Source organism: Calidris pugnax, unplaced genomic scaffold, assembly GCF_001431845.1.
Source record: "Calidris pugnax isolate Ruff unplaced genomic scaffold, ASM143184v1 scaffold38, whole genome shotgun sequence".
In the NCBI taxonomy this organism is placed as follows: domain Eukaryota; kingdom Metazoa; phylum Chordata; class Aves; order Charadriiformes; family Scolopacidae; genus Calidris; species Calidris pugnax.
In genome coordinates this window covers 11523928-11542159 of record NW_015090995.1, presented here as the reverse complement: position 1 = coordinate 11542159, position 18232 = coordinate 11523928, and the positions used below count along the sequence as shown (strand labels likewise).

Sequence of the window (18232 nt, the reverse complement as noted above, 5' to 3'; positions counted from 1 at the left end):
CCCCCCCCCCCCCTTTTTTTTTTTTTTAATGTAATGTATACAATAGGAAACCCTTTGGAGATTCTTTCTAGCTCCAGTCATTGTGTCCTGTCCTCATGGTATATTTTTAAGAAGCCAAGCCTTTTCTCTGCATGTTCATATTTCTGTTTTTTTTTTATCTTTTGGTCTGTAGGCTTCAGCTGGTCAGCAAGGTTTTCCAGGCCTTAAGGGAGAAAAAGGGGATCCATCCTATGCAACAGGCAGAGGTGCTCCTGGGGACCGTGGTGCGACAGCACCCAGAGGACCTTCAGGCATCCCAGGAACCCCTGGCAGAGACGGACTTCCAGGCTTACCAGGCCCACCAGGCCCTCCAGTAAGTTCAGATTAATTTAGCAGCAGTGCTTCAGAATTGGAATAAGGAGCAGAGACAATAGAAAGGCCAGGCTTGCCAGTCCTGACTACCCCTGTGGTAAGTCTCCAAACACATAAAAAGCTCTCAGTCCTTGAGCACAAATTTGTCTTGGTGAGGATGAATAATTGGCACTTCCAGTAGTGGGGTAGACCCTAAAGCTGTTTTATGTTGTGTCCTAAAAGATAAAAGACACTGTAGGCATAATTATGAGTCAAATCTTGGAGCAGAAAAATCACACCAGAATCTTTTTAATTAAAAATAAAGTAAATGACTTTCAGGATATATGTAGTATTTACATTTTGGCAAATGCAACATAACGTGTTATTTTTAATAGTCACTGAATTTTCCTGCATTTTGAAATAATGATGGAAAATCTACAGTGGTTTCCATGTACCTGAACTTTGCACCAAACCGACCAAACTCTTAAGTTTTTGTTAAGATATGTATATTCTTTCTACATCTCTTTGATTTTCAGCTGTAATTGTCTTTGCTGTGCACAGGGTGATGGTGGGCTAGGTTTCCCAGGTGAAAAAGGACTGCCAGGATTACCTGGCTCCAAGGGCCATCGTGGAGGAACTGGTTCTCCTGGCGTTGGATATCCAGGTCCTAGTGGAGTTCGTGGGCCACCAGGTGACCCAGGAATGGATGGGTTTCCAGGACAAGCAGGTCTTCCAGGCCCTCCAGGTAGGTATTGTTGGCTTGGCTCTTATTTTGAAAAGGTGCAAGGCTGCTACAAGTCAAATGCACTCAACTTTCTGTTGTGCTAGTAGCCAGGCAAGAAGATTGCATTAGATTAAAGATTGCCCTTTAAATTGATTGAAACTGGTTTGTGGTCTCACCAGGCCTCACACAGCAGTCACAGCTTTCTCAAGTTGTCATGCTTAGGAGGACACAGATAATGAGCAACAAATATGCAAATAGTACTTAAATACTAAGAGTGTTGGATGGAGACTGACTATTGCTGGAGAACTATTTCACACCAAATGTAGTTAGGAAGATTGATAAAGTGAGGTTTTTAAAAAGCACAGCTTGCTTCATAATCCAGGTAAAAATAGTAACTCATTGGTATCTGAAAATTCTGAATCAGTTTTCAAAACCGTTACTGTTATTGAAATAAGAACACCTCCAGATTTTTTTAAAAGAAGAAACTGTAGTACATTGTATGCATGAACAGGCGCTGGTGAATGAGACATTGTCGTGACAGACGGGTGGGGAGTTCAATTTTGACTGGTGTAACCAGCTCTGGGCTGTTTGCTTCCTGAGGTACTACAGCTTGGCTCAGTTGCTATGTCATTGTATGTACCTAAAGTGTACCACAGTGATAAAGTCAGTAATGTAGGTTTGATAATGTTTCATATTCATTCTCAAAGTGAGTTACATGGAAAGTCCTAGGTCTAAACATACATTGAAAATTTTTTCATAATGAAATGACTCCAAAAAGTTGTCTCAATGTCTTGATTCCATATCAGCCATTTAATTTAAGATAAACCATATTTTTTCTTCGCCGCTGTTGATTTTCAGTGCATTTTCCATTCTATGTGTGCTTAAGCTTCTAGGTTTGTAATTCTGTCAGTATCAATAATGCAGAATCAGTAATATAATTGCGGACATAATATTGTTGCAAAGGTTTCTGAACTGGTAACCTGATGTGGTGAGTTCAAAAACCTTGGCGGTAAGAGCCGTGCAGTATGAGGAGTTGGCAGAGGAAGCTTGAACCCGGAGGGAGGCGAGAGCCAGGCTGGAATAGCACTGGGAAGGTTGCACAGACACACCGGATGGCATGTTACCTCACATCAGTGTCACGCTGCGTTGTTGTTATGGGGTGAGGAGACAGCTAGCGTTAACGTCCCCCTGGAACAGTCTGCATAAGCTTTTTTTCCAATTCAAGTCACATGCTAAATGCTAAAAGCTTTACTAATTCATAGCTATGAATGCTTACATCTTTGTTTAGTAAATTGTCTCTTACAAAATCCACTAAATTAAAATTGCATTGTAAGATAAGTGGAAGTAAAATACCATGATGTGAACTCTAGATATTCTGTGGAGCACATCAGAAGCCAGCTTATTATGAATGCTACATCAAAGCTTTGCTAACAATGAATGGCCCTTTGTAGAAGAGTATCTATAGTCAAAATATGTGGGAAAGTGTGAATAAGTCATTAGCCAGTTCAGTTTGCACCTCCATAGAGATGTGTAAGAAAACTTGTGAATGCATCGTTCCCTCCATACTAGGAAATAATTTGCATATATTAAAAGACCCTTTGATGTAGTAAGTTTCAAGCAATATTAAAGAAGTGTGGGTGGGTGGAAGAAATAATCATTTTTTATACTGCCCAAACTGAAAGGCCTTATCATGAAAATGAGGAAAGACATTTAAAAAGAGACTGTGACCTACTGAAGTTACTACGTCAAAGACACCACTGAGGAATTTTGCTCAAGTTCATGCCATATGCAGTGAAATAGTTTTTCTTTGGAAAAGTCTAACTCAGTGTTTTATAAAAAGCTGGATTGATTTTACCTGGTATTATGAGATTATTCAAAAATGTTAGATTGCCCATATTTTGCTTTTATGCCTGACATGATCTTTCATAACTTTAATTTCCTTGATACTGGGATATTACTGTTTGAACTCTGATAATGTAGGGTATTAAGTAGCTGTGAAACACTAGGTTTTGCTTATATAATTTTTATACTAAGCCTTGCTTACATCGTTTTGCAAAACACACAAGTTCTATTTGTGTTTCAGTTATCCTCACATGAAATATTCATAGTTCAAGTATTCTGCTGCTGGATAATAATGTAAAATACAGAATATGCTATTGTACAGATTGGGGTTTGGAAAATTCACATAAGACAGTCATTAAAGCTGTGTAATATGAATGCAACAGTATTACTTTTTGAAAAGTGTCATTCTTATTGTACAGTGTCTGAGGACAAAATATCTCAGAAAGAGACCTCAACTTTTTATTTTATGAAACATTCAGCAGCAGGCTGACGTAGTATTGCAGAAGACCAGAACTGGAATTTTTGTTTTGTGTCCCTACCACTTAACTTTTACTTTGTCGAAAGAATGCCCTGCCAAAGTGTACCCAAGTGCAGGTAGGAAGGTGTGTTACATCTTGCAGTTGTGGGATTAGATGCCCATATCCATTCAAAGCATAAATTGGATCATGGGTATTTTAGTTTTTAACCTCTGTTCTTAAAGCTAGTGCTGATTATAAAGATGGATTGCTGTCACAGATGAAAATAGAGCACTCTTTGGCTTTGTGTAAGAGTGGAAGTGTTATTGCAACTCTATGTAGATATGGTATCATGACTATAGTAATTTTAAAATTAATTTTGCTATCAGTGAAGGCCTTACATCAAGATAAAAGTAATGAATTGAGAACTGACCTTTGGTTCTCTCACATCAAAGAAGAAAATGTTCTGATGTTTACTTCAGAATTGGTGTAGCATCTCAATATATGAGTAGATTAGACACCCTGGAGGTTGTGTTCCCTCTTGTTTCCTGCTACATCCCACTTTCCACGTGAGCCTTGCTTGTTTCTTTGTACTAGAGCTGATACCTGTTAGTAGCCCCCGACCAGCCAGAATTTGAGATTAGGATTGTTCTTTCTTCTCACAAGTCTTAATAATAGAATCAGTCACACAAGTCAGAATAACAAAATCATGAAAAATAGGGTAGAAATGAGAGGTCAAACCAGAATCACTCTCTGTCATTTGGCACCATGAGAGAGGGACATTCAAATCTGCCTACCCTGACTGGGTTTGGGGCCGGACCCTAAACTGAAAGCTGAACTTTCCATCTCTGGTTGGATGGAGAAATCGAAGTCAGAAGATTTTTACACAGCCCTTTGTGAACCGAGTTGGAAGCTGTTGGAACGAACCCAAGAAGAATGTCATCAAACCAGTTCTTAGCACTGTTTCAACAAAAAAAAATAATCATAGGGATCTTTCCAGCTTTTGCACTAGAAAAGACATACTGCGTTACTTTATGGGTAACACATAGGTCTCTTTTTGAGACCCCTATTCCCACTGTCAATGTCAGAAGCGGAGAGCCATATTTATTATTAATACAGAAGTCCACTGATTTGAATGGATTTATCCAGGAAAAAGTTTGACTCGGGGTCTTCTGTTAGTAAAATTTGTTAGTCATCTGAAAATTTTAATATTTTATGAAAAAAAGTATCACGTTCCTTGCTGGAAGAAATACTTTGAGTGTTACCTGATTAGACTATATTACCTCCTCAGGACTGAAAGCAGTCAAAATTTGGAGTGCTCTTGAATGGCTGATGAATAAATTTGGCTTGTCAATCTGGGAATAGAGCTTGAATAGAAGGATCCTGCAAAGAGAGTTGTAAGGAAATGAGAGACAGTGTATCCGTGATACCTGATTATCTCATCCTTAATCAGCCTTGTAGTTGATGCCAGATTTGAATTAGCAGATACTGGGCAACAGTGCAGCAGTGCAGTTAGGCAGCTCTTTCTCTGTGCATAATAAAAGTGCTCCGAGTAATTAAAAAACCTCTTTTCCCCACGTGTGCTATAGTAGTTATCTTTTGTATGTAATCTCTCTGACTAAATAGCTTTTAGAGTCCTTTAGATTTTCATTTTTAGAAATTATATCTATGATGGTTCAAGGCTAAGGCAGCTGTTAGAGCATAGGAGCTAATTCTATAGTTCTTAAGGTTAGAGCATAGGAGCTAATTCTATAGTTCTAGTGCAGATCCTCTTAAAATAACCAGAAGCATTTCTGGAATTGGAAAGTCTTGAATTCGTTTTCATGGTAATAATTTCTGTGACTGTGTGAATGTGACTGTAGATTGTCAGTGACCTACAAGGAGGAATGCTGGAAGAGATCTTTCAGGTAAATCTGATGTGCTAGCAACTCTGATGATGGCACATAAATTTCATTCTGCTGAAGAGGGATTGCTAGTATAAACAGAGGTGGTTTTTTTGAGAGGTGGCAGTCAGTCGAAGAGCTTTGCAATTGCTGAGTCTTGTTTGCTGCTAATAAACTTTTAAGCCATGTGGTTATTTTTTAGTCTGACAGACTGTGGAAGAAGCAGTTGAAGAGTAAAGCTGAAATAAAAAAATCCTTGCTATTCCACCCTCGGTGCATGCAGCTCTCTGGCATAAACTCTTGGGTGACAGGATTTTTTAAACACCTTGTCAATATTCCCTACATAAGTATTTTATCTCGTATGCACACATTTATTTTAGAATTTCACACTGTCACATACTGTTTATATAGAGCTTAGAAACATCCTTAGTTTTTGTAAGTTAGGAGCACTTGTGAGTTCCCACTGGCTTTGAAAGGTCTCAGCCTGGCCCTTAAGCTCCCTGAGTGGGTTTTTCAGTGCCCCTGCAGTAGGGAGGAGCAGTTGCTGAGCAAAAGCCATGGACATCATGCTACAAGTAGTCCCCAGCAGTATTGCTACCTTTTACTGGTCATGCAGTACGTCAGTAGTAGGGATGAGACTGGACAATCGCCAGGCTCTGAATGACTTTTGTCATCACATATTTGAGGTGTCAGCAGTGTTTAATGTGCGATATGTCCTGTAAAAGACACCTGGGTACTAAATGCTCCTGTTGTGACCGTCCCTCGGAAGGGGGCTGTGTGCGACCTCAGTGTTTCTGTGTTTCAGGTGTCACCTTGCCCTGCATAGTTCCTGGAGCATACGGGCCCCCAGGGACTCACGGCTTTCCAGGATTGCCAGGTAGGGAGACAAGCTGATTGTAATGCACTGGCTGACTACCAGGAAGCACTTATTCCTCAAGGAAGATAATACCTGCTAATTAGTCTCCTCTGAGTGATAATTATTCCAGAGAGTTAACTGACAGAGCCATGTTCTTTTTTTCCCAAAGAGACTAGGTTTAAATCTCAAGAAGGATCGTGATGACTGCACCATTTTTCCCCTTTCGAGTAGTCTCTGAAAACAAACCCTCTCCTTCTGTGTATATGTAGCTGATGAAACAGCCATAGCTTTGAGAGTTTAGTTAGCTTAAATTGTGTATCCAGTGAGTATTTTCAGCACTGGCTTTGCAGAAAATATCTGATACTGTTTTCTTGTGCTGTGTTTTTGTCTTCTGCTATTCATTCATTAAAATTATTTACTAATATATTTTTATGCTTAGGTCCCAAAGGCAGCAAAGGCTTTCCTGGCATTCCAGGCCAACCTGGATTACATGGGTCAAAAGGACAGCCAGGGTCTCCAGGACTACTAGGCTTGCAAGGGGAACCTGGTAAGAGGGAAGTTATTGGATTTCTCTTTATTGTCTGATAAATGTGTACAATATTTTATCAAAATAATTGTCTGACCTTTTCTGCCTGGTACACCCATAATGCTTCATTGAGAGCTCCATTGTGCTCCTTCCAAAAGCAATCTCTGCAAGAAAATGATTGCAGCTTGGAAGAAAACAAAATAAATGTTTCAGATACTTGTTACCTGCCTATAATATTATATCGCTGCTGGGAGAAAAGAGGACAACCAGCACAACTTCTTTCTCCAGAGGCTGTTGTCATGTGCTTTGTTACAGTTTAGGTTAGCTACAAGTTTAATGTAAAACTTGTTTTAAGCCATGTGGTACTCTGGTAAAGGCACACTGTACACAGTGTCTGGACTCTTTTTTGCTGTGGAAATTTCTGATGGTTGTATAAATAAAGAACAAGAAGCAGAGGTGGTGAGGGACGATTCCTAAAGCTAGGATGCCATGTATCAGGTTTCTCTGGATATAGCTGAAGAAATCTCTTATCCTTTCACTACATGAAGGGGGGTGTCATCTTTATGCAGTCACTAATTTTGGGACATGACCCCTGGGCAGTGGGACACATGCACATAGCAGTGCAGTTTAGTGTCTGCTTGGTACAGGGAGAGTACTTTCCAGTCTTCCTCATACCAAGGCTGCCAGTGTCTTCTGCCCCACAGTGCCAGAAGTTATCTGACATAGAGGATGGAGTAAGAAAGGTGTGATTAATATAACATCTTTGCAGCTTTTATGGTTGATAGTGGTAGTGAGATACTGCCTGTCCGTAGCCTGAAATGGCCATCTTCCTCCTTTTTATCCTTTTTGACTAATCTGCCATCTAGTGAAACCAAGCTTGTAAAGCTGCAACTAGCTGCAGCTCCCAGATACTCCTAAAGAATTATTTTCTTAAATAAAAAAAAATAATATGAAAGGATATTTTAACTGTTTCAAACAGTTTCATCACTTTATGTCACCAATTATTTTTTATAATTCAGTGCTGAAATGTTCTGTAACTTTCCAAACAACCTTTTCTTGCATGCAAATGTTTAAAATGTTGATTTTATTAGAGATGCTATTGGAAGTAGATATTCTGTATTTTTGCTGAGTGACATTTACTGTTTTTCTCTTTAAGGCTTCCCTGGGCCTCGAGGAGAGCAAGGGTCACAAGGACTTCCAGGACTGGATGGAACAGATGGTTTGCCTGGGAAAATGGGTACTTCAGGCTTAGCTGGAACGAAAGGAGCTCCTGGAGATGTATTTGGTGCTGAGAGTGGAGCTCCGGGAGAGCGTGGCCGACCTGGACTCCCAGGTGATAAAGGGCTTACAGGTGATCTTGGATTTCCAGGACCAAAAGGTAAGCACTGACATTGCTTATATCTGGGAATATCAAACTGTTTCTCTTTCAAAAAATCTTTCTTCTTTCCAGTCTCTTTAAGATACTGTGTTAGCAGTCCACTGAGTTGCTCACAGGTGGTGATTTGCTGTTTTTCTTTTCAAATCTAACACAACTCAAAGGCATCTATTAAAACTCATGTTTTAATTAAAAGGGTTGAATTTTGTTTTATTTGTTCTGTAACCTCCCACCTCTCTGTTCCCAGGGTTAGATGGAAGACCAGGCCTCCTAGGTATTAAAGGCGAACAGGGTAATCCAGGATATTCGGGTGTTCCTGGACTGCGGGGACCTCCTGGTCCTGGAGGCCCTTTTGGCATTAAGGGAAAACCAGGACCTTTGGGGTCAGCTGGCCTTGCAGGAGCACCAGGTACGTAATGTCTTCAGATGAAGACTGGTAGCTAAACTGGAGTTGCAGTGCTGAAGCATTGGAGAGATTTGGCATTTGCTAGGAGTGAGCTTCCCACCTCTGGTTAGGGGTAACAGACTGCAGAACATGAGCCTTTTGCCTGGATGACTCCTGCCTAGAAAGGCTGTAAGAAGTACAGCAGAAAGATAGGAGAAAACATCTTAAATGTCTTGATGTTTTTAAGGTCTCTGCTCTTACATGCTGACTGTATCATTGACTAGTCTTCATTTCGCATTTTCATGATGATTAATTTATAATGTGTGAGGTTGCTTGAAATACCTTGATAGTTTGAAAAATTGTTGGCTTTCTCAGAACAAGCACTTCTGTCTTCTCTGGCTTTCTCTTCACTGGGGCAGAAGAGAAATTTATTTCCCTTCACTTTAAGGGAAAAAAATGACAATTTGTGTATGGCAGTGATTAAAATGCTTCATGGTAACAGAACATGTGAGACTCAAGAAGCAAGCAGAGAGAGACCTGGGAATTAGTTAGATAATGATCTGAGTCATAACTCTTCTGTTCTGTCATGGAGAATGACAGTGCTGGAGCACAGTGACAACAAATGAATAAAAGCAGTAATGTGATTTGAGATGAAAATCGTAAAGTTTAAAAGCTTTTTTTTCATTTTGATGTTAGCATTGCTTTTACCTCTCTGTTTTACATTTTTGGACAGTATCCCATATACGACTTTCCTTCAACTGTTTTTAAAATCCTCCCATTGCTATGATGATAAGCTCCAAATGATTAAGATTTTTGCAGCTGTAGTCTCTCTGAATCATTAATTTCTTTTGTACCCTTGTTCTTTCTGTTTACGTATTTTGTCTGTTTTTTCATTCACCATGTTTCTATTCCATTTATCACCAACTCTCCTTTTCTGATGTCACACTGTTTGGTTATGCGTTCTTCACATAGGCTGTCAAGGTGAGAAAATGCAGTGTAGCATAAAAGCTCATGGACTAACAACCTAGCTTTTAATGCTACAAGAATTGCATTGACTATAGGTGATACCCCTTATTATTGCTAATCAAACCAGAAGGCAAAGAACCATTGCAGTGAGAATGCTCAGACAGTAACAAAGCCTCAAGCCTATAAGGAAACCCTTAACATGTACAGATATTAAGTCTGTGTGTTTTCTTTGTCTTCTTACATAAAGCAGCCATTTCATCTTCTGCTTTAAAAAATACTGGTTTGTAGCTTAAAAAATTTAAGCTCTGAGCATAACAAAGCTCATATATTGCGTGCTACTGCTGCAAATGCCATTTTTCAGAAACTACTTGATTTTTCCTTCTCTTCCTCTCTTTGGATCTGAGCATTCTGTTTTCAATGGTTTGAGCCTTTGTTGAAAATTGTAAACCATTACAAAGCTTCAGCTAGAAACATTCTGAAAACCTTCAGAGGCAAAACAGTGCATATGATGTTGGTTTTGTGACAGCACAATCAGACACGTGTTCCCTTAGTGAGCAATTTGCTCTTGAGAAGTGACACTTAAACTACCAAGGTGGAAAAGAAACTTATAAAAACAAGCCTCTCCAATTGATCTCTGGTCCAGCCAGAGGATGGGGTAGGTAGCAGAAGTTGGCATTAATGATGCTCCTCATTCTGGTTTGGCTGCCTTGATGATAAAGGTAAGACTGGTGCACTAGTTTAGTGTCTGCTAAAGGAGAGAAAAATGGATACATCATAAGGGGTTTCACTCTTGCCAGTTGTGTAGTGATGTAGGCAGTAACCCTCTTCATAGGTATTTTGTTATTAGATGACTAATGCTTTTGCAATTCTAAGCTTTATGCCTTCTAGTAGGCTGCATGTGCCATAAGGTCCATTTGTCATGTTAAAAACAATACTGTGTTTAAAGAGTTTGGGAAGCTGTCCACAAATTGTCCTTGTGTTTGTGTGACATAATCTATTGAGTTCTTTCTTGCATTGATTCAGGACTTCCTGGTGTCAAAGGCATGACTGGGGATGTAGGTCCACAAGGCCCTGCTGGTATGAAAGGCTTCCCAGGTCCTGACGGTGCTCCAGGATCTCCTGGGGAAAGAGGATTCTTAGGGCCACCTGGGCCTTTTGGTCAAGAAGGACATCCAGGTTTCTCTGGGCCAAAAGGTATGTGTTCCGCTTGGGAAATAGTCTGAGATTACTGTGCTCACAAAAAGAACCTTGCTAATACTGACTTTAGGCCCAACTTTTCAGGAGAGAATGAATTCTCAACTAGCATTGGAATGTATTTGTTTGGCCGCTGAGTTATGAATTACAAATGATGGACTTGATTATCAAATCGTGGTCATAAGGAGATCCATCTTAAAGGACCTGGGCCCTTATGGACAAAGAATCATGTAAATCAAGATAGAAAGACAATAAAATTGAAGAAATGAGGAACAGCATATAAAATGTATAGAAGGGAGAGAACGAAGTGGGAAATAAAAATTTACAATCTGTATGGTCATCAAGAACCAATACGATAGTTGGTTACTTGGAGAATTCTGTGTTATTTTAGGCAGAGAGCAATAGAGCCATGTAACTGCATGTTGCTCTCTTGGAAATTGGTTGAGTTTTGCTCTCCAGTGGAGCCAGGACCAGGCTCTCAAAGTTGAACTGAAAAGTCCTGGTTGAAAGTAGCATGAGTGGAAGTGACCCATGAGAGAAGTGGCTGTGCTGTGATTGCACCATGAGGTTTTACTATCCAGAGTTGGGTGATTGGCCAGACACGTGCTGTCTCTATGTGCCAGCTAGGTATACAGTGTACCAGAAGAGAATAATTTTCCTTCTCTACTTCTCAACAGGCGAGAAAGGGTCTCCTGGCCTGCTTGGTTTCCCTGGCATGCCAGGCCTGCCTGGTGTCCCTGGGGTGAATGGGTTTAAAGGAACTCCTGGTACGGCTGGAGGAAAAGGGATCCCTGGAGTTGTGGGACTCCAGGGTCAAAAAGGTGAGAAACAGTTCAACAGAATGGCTTTTGCTGGCTGTGCAGCAGAGGGACTTAGGAGATCCTTCTGAGATGTCTGTGTATTTAATGTTTTCTTCTAAATACTGTGTTCTTTTCTTCATCATGAAATACTTTGGCCTGGTTGCTAAAGATGCTGAGTGCTTACTGATGAATTTGCATCAGGAGATGTGGAAGTTCTGGTTTTGTCTGCCTGCTTCTAGTGTTATACCCTTTCTTTGTTAGATTATTTTGCAAGATTTCCCATCTTCTTATTTCTTCAGGTGACAGAGGTGATGTAGGTCCACCTGGTCTTCCTGTTCTTGGGCCTCCAGAACAGGCACTGCAGTTCAAAGGAGACAAAGGAGATCCTGGATTAGCTGGACTTGGAGGATTCCCTGGACCTAGAGGTATTTCACAACATTGTAGTTAGTTGCCAGTATCAGTTGTTCAGTAACTGTGCTTATTCCCGGTGGAGTATGGTCTGTCCTCTTGGCAGCACCTGCAGCATTACTATTTTCTGTTCTACCATCCACATTCTATAGCAAGATTTGCACATGGGAATTTTGAAGCTCTGTTCTGTAGAGCTAACGCCACCCCTTCCTCCTCTTTAAGGGGAGCTTTGGGTAACAGATCAGTTTGCCCAATGGGCTGAATGTCTGTATTATGAAATGAAATTACAGTCTTTTGTATAACCCAGGTGATAAAGGAGTCCCAGGAAGCCGTGGACAGCCTGGTCTCCCTGGTCCAGTTGGGACAGCAAGCAAAGAGAAAGGTCTTCATGGTGATCCAGGCTTCCCTGGTCTACCTGGACAGCCTGGGCTGCCAGGGCAGAAGGGTACACATGGTATCATAGGATTTCCAGGAATGCCAGGAGAGAGGGTAAATACCTTCTTAAGTATCTTCATCTTCTCTAAATGCTCTTAGGAAAATCCTGTGTTCTAATTGGTACTTCTACAGTAAAGCAGCACAAGCTGGCAGGATTTTTCCTTATAAAACTTCCAGATTGTTTTTGTTTGGCTCATACTGTTGAATGACACTTTGCATAGTCTTTCTTCCTACATCTTTGCAGTCTGCTATCCCACATGACCCAAACTTGGAACAGCAAGAATAAAAAGAAAAGGCTTATTTTGTTTGTTTTTTTTTTTTTTTCAGGGTTCAGATGGTATCACAGGAACACTTGGATTCCCAGGACCTATTGGCATCCCTGGTCCAAAGGGTAGGAAATCTTCTGTATAGTGTGCATAGTCTTTCAGTACACACAGCGCTAATATACATGACTAAAATGAACAAGTAGTGTTCTAGAAGTTTCCAGTGCTTTCCAGTACGTGTCCTTTGTAAAGGGGCTTCATTCAGATGAGACCAGTCCCAAGCCAAATGCCTAAATACTTTATGGGCCTTTGAAAGTTTGGCTGCAGCACTGTGTGAAGCATTTTGGACAGTATGAGAGCCACCCTTCTCTCTCATTTCCTTGTGTCAAAAGTATAAAGGGCAGGATGTTGTGGAATTACCCATAAATGTTTGTCTTATCATGCATTTGCATGGGGGAATTTGCATCCATTGCTGTTGATAAGCATTTTCAAACTCGGGTACATAACTTACTATTGTCTTTTTTTGCTCCATGAATTCAAAGTATAGACAAGGCTTGTTTTCATGAACAAGGCTATTGAGCAGCCCTGAAAACTGCTTCCCACAATCAATTAGGGAATCGCCTCCATACCTTTTCTTTCTTTTCCAGGTGACCAGGGAGAGTCTGTTGGCATTCCTGGCATTGCTGGAGCAAAAGGAGAGCGAGGGGACCCAGGGTTCCCAGGTAATGTAGCCCTTGATTGCTTACTTCAAGAATGCAAAATTCCAGAGATTACACAAGATAGCATTGCCCAATTTGGGTATTTTTGTGATCTATACATGTAAATACTTTAGTCCTCTCCTGGAAGTGAGATGTGAGGAGTCTGGAATCCAGGTGGCGCACAAATCTGGGTGATAATGAACATGGCTGAGAACATACCAATTCTAATGCTGTGTCCCACTTCACTTCTTGAGGAGGAACTTATGAAATTGCACTGATATTTGGCATCCAGGGAGTCCAGTCCAGGACCCAGACCATGGCTAAGCAGACCCAAGTGCTGCAGCCTCAACATAACGTGTTTATCATTTTCTTCATGCCTTCCTCCAGTCTGACTTGTGCTCTAGCCTGCTGTCTGTTTTTATCCTTTCAGGAGAGAGAGGGAGAGAAGGAATCAAGGGTGAACCAGGCTACCCAGGAAATACTGGGGTCAGTGGACTCAAAGGCGGCCCAGGAGATCTTGGCCAAGAAGGACCAGCGGGTACTGCATTAGTTCTGGTGTTTGTGGTGTGACTGTGGAACCTCACCTTCCTGTTTCCTTGGCCCTGGTTGGCCTGTCTCAGCTGAGGCTTAAACAAGAAGGTTGACAAGAAGATGGGAATTTTCTTTGACACTGGTGTAAGGTGTCACCTTGTCCTCTCATGACCAATCCTGTGGGTAAATCATGTGGAGCATCCTGCACAATAGAAACCTAAAGAAATTGCTTTAACAAAATGGGAGGACCTCAGTTAGATACAAGCAGTAGCAACTTCTTTGCAGCTGCTTATGGGCAAGGCTGCTCCAAAATCTGCCATTGCAACACTTCTGTCCGTTCCCTCTCTAGAGCCAAACCTACCCAGAAAGATGGCTCCAAGTGTCTTTGGGTAGTGGTGTAGCTAGCTGGGAGATTCTCAAGATTAAAGATGGAAGACCAGTGAAAGTCATTATTGGAATATTTTATTTGAAAAACAATTTCGTTAGTCATTCAGTATGTCAACTGCTTCAGTGTGTCACTTCGTGGATGATGAAGAACATCAATGCTATGATTTAAAAAAAAATAAAGGTGTCAAATAAATAAATAGCTTGATAAGTGCTACACTAGTAGTGGTAGTGAGGAGAGATTTGTGTCTGGTTTTGCTTTATTTAAATAGTAGTTTATTCACCCACTTATGAGTTAAGTGCGGAAACAGAAGCTGTAAGATGGAGCTGTGAGCTGTTCCATCCTGGATGTTTAGTACAGGAACATTTTTCTGCTTGTTTTCAGGAATCCCTGGAAATGCTGGGCTGAGAGGAATCCCTGGACCACCAGGACCTCCAGGGCAGCCAGGATCTGTCGGATTCCCTGGAGCTCGTGGAACAGCAGGACCTAAGGGTATATCTGGAGCCTGCACATTGGGGGGAGAAATTGGGTCAGAAAACCAATGTTTTGGCCAAGTATGTTGCAGCAGGCAGGCAGCACTCTTATGTGTGAGCCAGCTGTGCGTGGGAAATCAGCTCATTTCTTGGCAATGTTAGTGCAGGCACCAGCTGCTAGAAATGAGCAGAGAAGTGGTTGGAAAGGGAGAGGCTGTCACTTGATTTGGATCACTGATGGGGTGTTCACTGAGGGTAAAACTGGTGAGGACAGTGGGAAAAGTTTCCATGAAGGGGGCCTGTGTGAAGGAAGACTTCACATACTGCGTTCCCCTGTGTGTCAGGTTCCTCATATGTGTTCTAGTCCCAACAGAACATCTCGTGCGTTTCCACCTAACCAGATTATTTGCTTATTTGCTCACTTATGTGTTTCCAATGTCTCTTCAGGGTTTCATGGATTTCCAGGTTTGAACGGTCTGAATGGCTTGCCAGGCACAAAAGGATCTCCTGGAACACCAGGTAAAGGAAATGTGTAGTAGAAGCTATAGCTGGGGAAATACATATACTGGCCCATCATAAAGGCAGTGTTCCCCACAAAATTCCCCTATTTCACCCAGCTCTGGATTTAATTATAACCTGAAGAAATACCTCAGGATACTGAATGTGTATGAAAAAGTTCTTCTTTAATGCCAGTAAGAGTAGGATGTGGCCTGTGGAGAGAAGGCGATGGTTATCCTTGAATTCCTGAAGGACTGTGTCACTGCTGGAAAGTTTATGGAAGGAAATCTTAAAACTCTTCCATTTCTAACGGGTGTTTGAGTTTAGCCAGGCAGCATCAAATGCTTGCTTTGAGTTGGGCTTAGCGATGGCGTGTTTCCTTACTGCTTTCCATAGCCCTCTGCTATATGGAGCTCAAGAAAGCCATCAGCAAAATCAGAAGCTGATTTCTTTGATGAGATTCTGGATTCTGCTTTTGGGAAGCTTCTGGATTTCTTCATATTATTAACCATATGAAATAGAATGTGGTTCTGTTTTGCAAACAGTGTTTTGCTAAATGTCAATAGGTGGAGAAAAACCCTTGCAGAGAGACTTGTTTAGTTAGTCTCCTCTTGTAAAGCAGCACTTAAAATTTGTGGCATACATTTTATGCATGAAAATGGACAGCCTATATGTATACAACTCAGATGATACCTTTGTTTTCTTCGTTAAAAACATTGTCTACTGGAAGGTAATGATTTACAGCGTATAGATCCTCCAGTTTTCCTATCTGAGAGAGCTGCTTAGTATTTATACTTCCAAGAGTGACACGCTAAACATCTCCCTGTGGCTCTTCCTGGGAGCCTCTGCCCTGCACCACTGGTGCCTTAGTGTCTCTTCTGCAATAGTCTGTGGAAACTGATCTCTGCATGTTGGAGCATGAAGCCCACTAGATTATTTAAAGACCAGAAGCTTGAATTGCATCCTCTTGAGAGACAGCATACAGGCTGGCAGGCAAATCCTGTCACAGGAGTGTGATTTTCACATCCATACGTCAACACTGTAACACGTGGTGTTCCCCAGGGGTCAGTGCTGGGTCCAGTCCTCTTCAATATATTCGTCAATGACCTGGATGAAGGGATAGAGTGAAATCTTATCTTTGTTAACCATGTTTAATTAGGTCTGAGTGAAGCTGGACTGAAAGGCCCTGCAGGTCTCCCAGGTCCAAAGGGTGAAGAAGGTTCTCCAGGCTTGGGCAGAGGAGCTCTAGGATTCCCTGGACCAAAAGGCTCATCAGGAGACATGGGTAAATACTGATGTTCTGGAAGCCCAGCAGGATGTATTGCAGCTCATGTTAATGGGCTGCATGGCCAGCAGAATTACCACAGAGAACTACTAAAGCCACAGAGGTGGTTAGTACTTTGACAGGTGAATGTTAAACCTGTGATGTGGCTAAATATTTGAGAAACAGTTGGTTACATAGTTCTCACAGGGTCTATACCTCTCCTGAATAGCAGAATATAGTAATATTTCCCCTCATGTAGTGAGATGTCTCTTTGTTCTCTTCAATATAAATGCTACTCAGTCCCTGCTTCTGTCTGTGTCTGTGAGGATCACTGAAGAGCATTAGGTGCACTCTCTCACTTTTTATTTCTTATTCTAGGTCCCCCTGGTCCTGTGGGATTACCTGGTTTGCCAGGAAAACCTGGAGTTTCTCTTCCTTCTGATATACGTGGGAGACCTGGGGATGCTGGCCATCCAGGAACTGACGGGAGTTCAGGTAGGAACAGAGGCCTCTTAAGGAGAGTGGATTCGTTAAGGGGATTTCTGTTTCTTTATGTGCTTCCTTTGAAGAGGTCTGAGGGGAAATGGCTTGGATGAGTGTCATCACTTCAGTAACCTGGGGCTCAGATCAGGCATCGAGAATGAGAAGATCTGTTTTCAATTCCTGCTACTGAATCCTGATTTGATGTAGCCTATTATTAAAGCTCTCTAGTCCATATTCATTTCACCTATTGTGGTACTGTAGGTAAGTCCAGTGTAGTGTGTCTAAATTTGGACACCAGCTCCATTTTGGACTGTGGTTTCCACAGCTGTCATCATAGGCTCTGTGTGAATTTCAGAAGTATCCTGTGTGAGCTGGGAGGCAGCAAAGTTTCATTGCTACTTAGAGGTGCATAAGAAGCCGTAGGGTTGACAGCAAGGATAGTTTGAAAGATTTGTCATGATGGCATTGGTACCTATTCAATACCTCACAGCATTGTCGGTGAGGCTGAGGCTCCAGGCCTTTCTGTGGCCAAGGATTTGAAGCCACTGCTCTCATTCTCCTAGAGAATGTCTTGAGTCACAGGGCTAGCTACCAGGTGGGGCAGGAGCTATGCTCAGGTCCAGAATTTGAAGCTAAATTACTGTGATTGAAGTATTGAAAAGTTCATGACACCTTAATAGATACAGGTGGGTGGGGTCTGGTTCTTTTCCTTCAGGAGGAGGACGCCTCTGGAACTATAGACACACAAACAGTGACTGTCCTCTAGAAAGATGCTCTGGGAAGAGCCCCAGCATTTCTTTTGCCCCAGGAGCAGATTGCGCTAATTACCCTTGTTGTCTCTAGGTCTTCCAGGTCCTCCAGGACCACGAGGGCCTCCTGGCCCAGCTTCTGACCAAGGTGACACAGGCAATCCAGGTTTCCCTGGTGTTCTTGGCTTACAAGGCACTAAGGGTGATGTGGGACCCACTGGTCCAATTGGACTCCCTGGAGCATCTGGATTCAAAGGTAATTTTGCCTTGAAAGGGCCTGGGTTTGGTTTGGCAGCTGTCATCACCCTGACAGTATGAATGGCCATTGTGTGATTAGTGTGACTTTGAAACGGCAGGATCGGGATCCTGTGATTAGCCCCTGAGATCTTTAGCTGTGTGTCTTTGCAGGTATAAGAGGTGAGCCTGGCCTTATGGGGATGCCGGGTAAAGATGGGCCTCCTGGGGATCCTGGTTACCCTGGGCTGAAAGGTGAAATGGGCCGTCGAGGTGAGTGCTGGAGGATTTGAAAAGCTGTACTTTATTGCACGTGGTTTGTGCTGGGGAAAATTTCAGAGCTCTCTTAACGGGCTTATTTGGGGGACTCTTAGTTTCTTAGAGATTGAAATAAGCTAGAAAGAGCTTGACGTACCTCTTTTTACAAAGATACCCAGTGCTGATGTACTAAGGCACTCTTAATTTAACTTTGTGT

General features: G+C 41.9%; 1 protein-coding gene across 3 annotated transcripts in view; it reads left to right on the top strand.

Annotated features, from left to right (window-relative positions):
- COL4A6 (collagen, type IV, alpha 6) overlaps positions 1-18232 on the top strand; it is a 131905-nt gene that overhangs the window by 106981 nt on the left and 6692 nt on the right. For 2 of the 3 annotated variants that reach the window (XM_014955017.1, XM_014955014.1), the window contains 20 exons: positions 173-352; positions 892-1075; positions 6040-6111; positions 6530-6637; positions 7773-7994; positions 8239-8400; positions 9349-9357; positions 10366-10536; positions 11214-11357; positions 11636-11761; positions 12052-12233; positions 12507-12570; positions 13090-13164; positions 13571-13678; positions 14441-14548; positions 14977-15048; positions 16187-16312; positions 16670-16786; positions 17618-17779; positions 17932-18030. In XM_014955017.1, coding sequence (XP_014810503.1) covers positions 173-352; positions 892-1075; positions 6040-6111; positions 6530-6637; positions 7773-7994; positions 8239-8400; positions 9349-9357; positions 10366-10536; positions 11214-11357; positions 11636-11761; positions 12052-12233; positions 12507-12570; positions 13090-13164; positions 13571-13678; positions 14441-14548; positions 14977-15048; positions 16187-16312; positions 16670-16786; positions 17618-17779; positions 17932-18030 — 2491 coding nt within the window. The remainder of the gene's footprint in view (positions 1-172; positions 353-891; positions 1076-6039; positions 6112-6529; positions 6638-7772; positions 7995-8238; positions 8401-9348; positions 9358-10365; positions 10537-11213; positions 11358-11635; positions 11762-12051; positions 12234-12506; positions 12571-13089; positions 13165-13570; positions 13679-14440; positions 14549-14976; positions 15049-16186; positions 16313-16669; positions 16787-17617; positions 17780-17931; positions 18031-18232) is intronic. The other variant, XM_014955015.1, reaches the window with a different exon arrangement.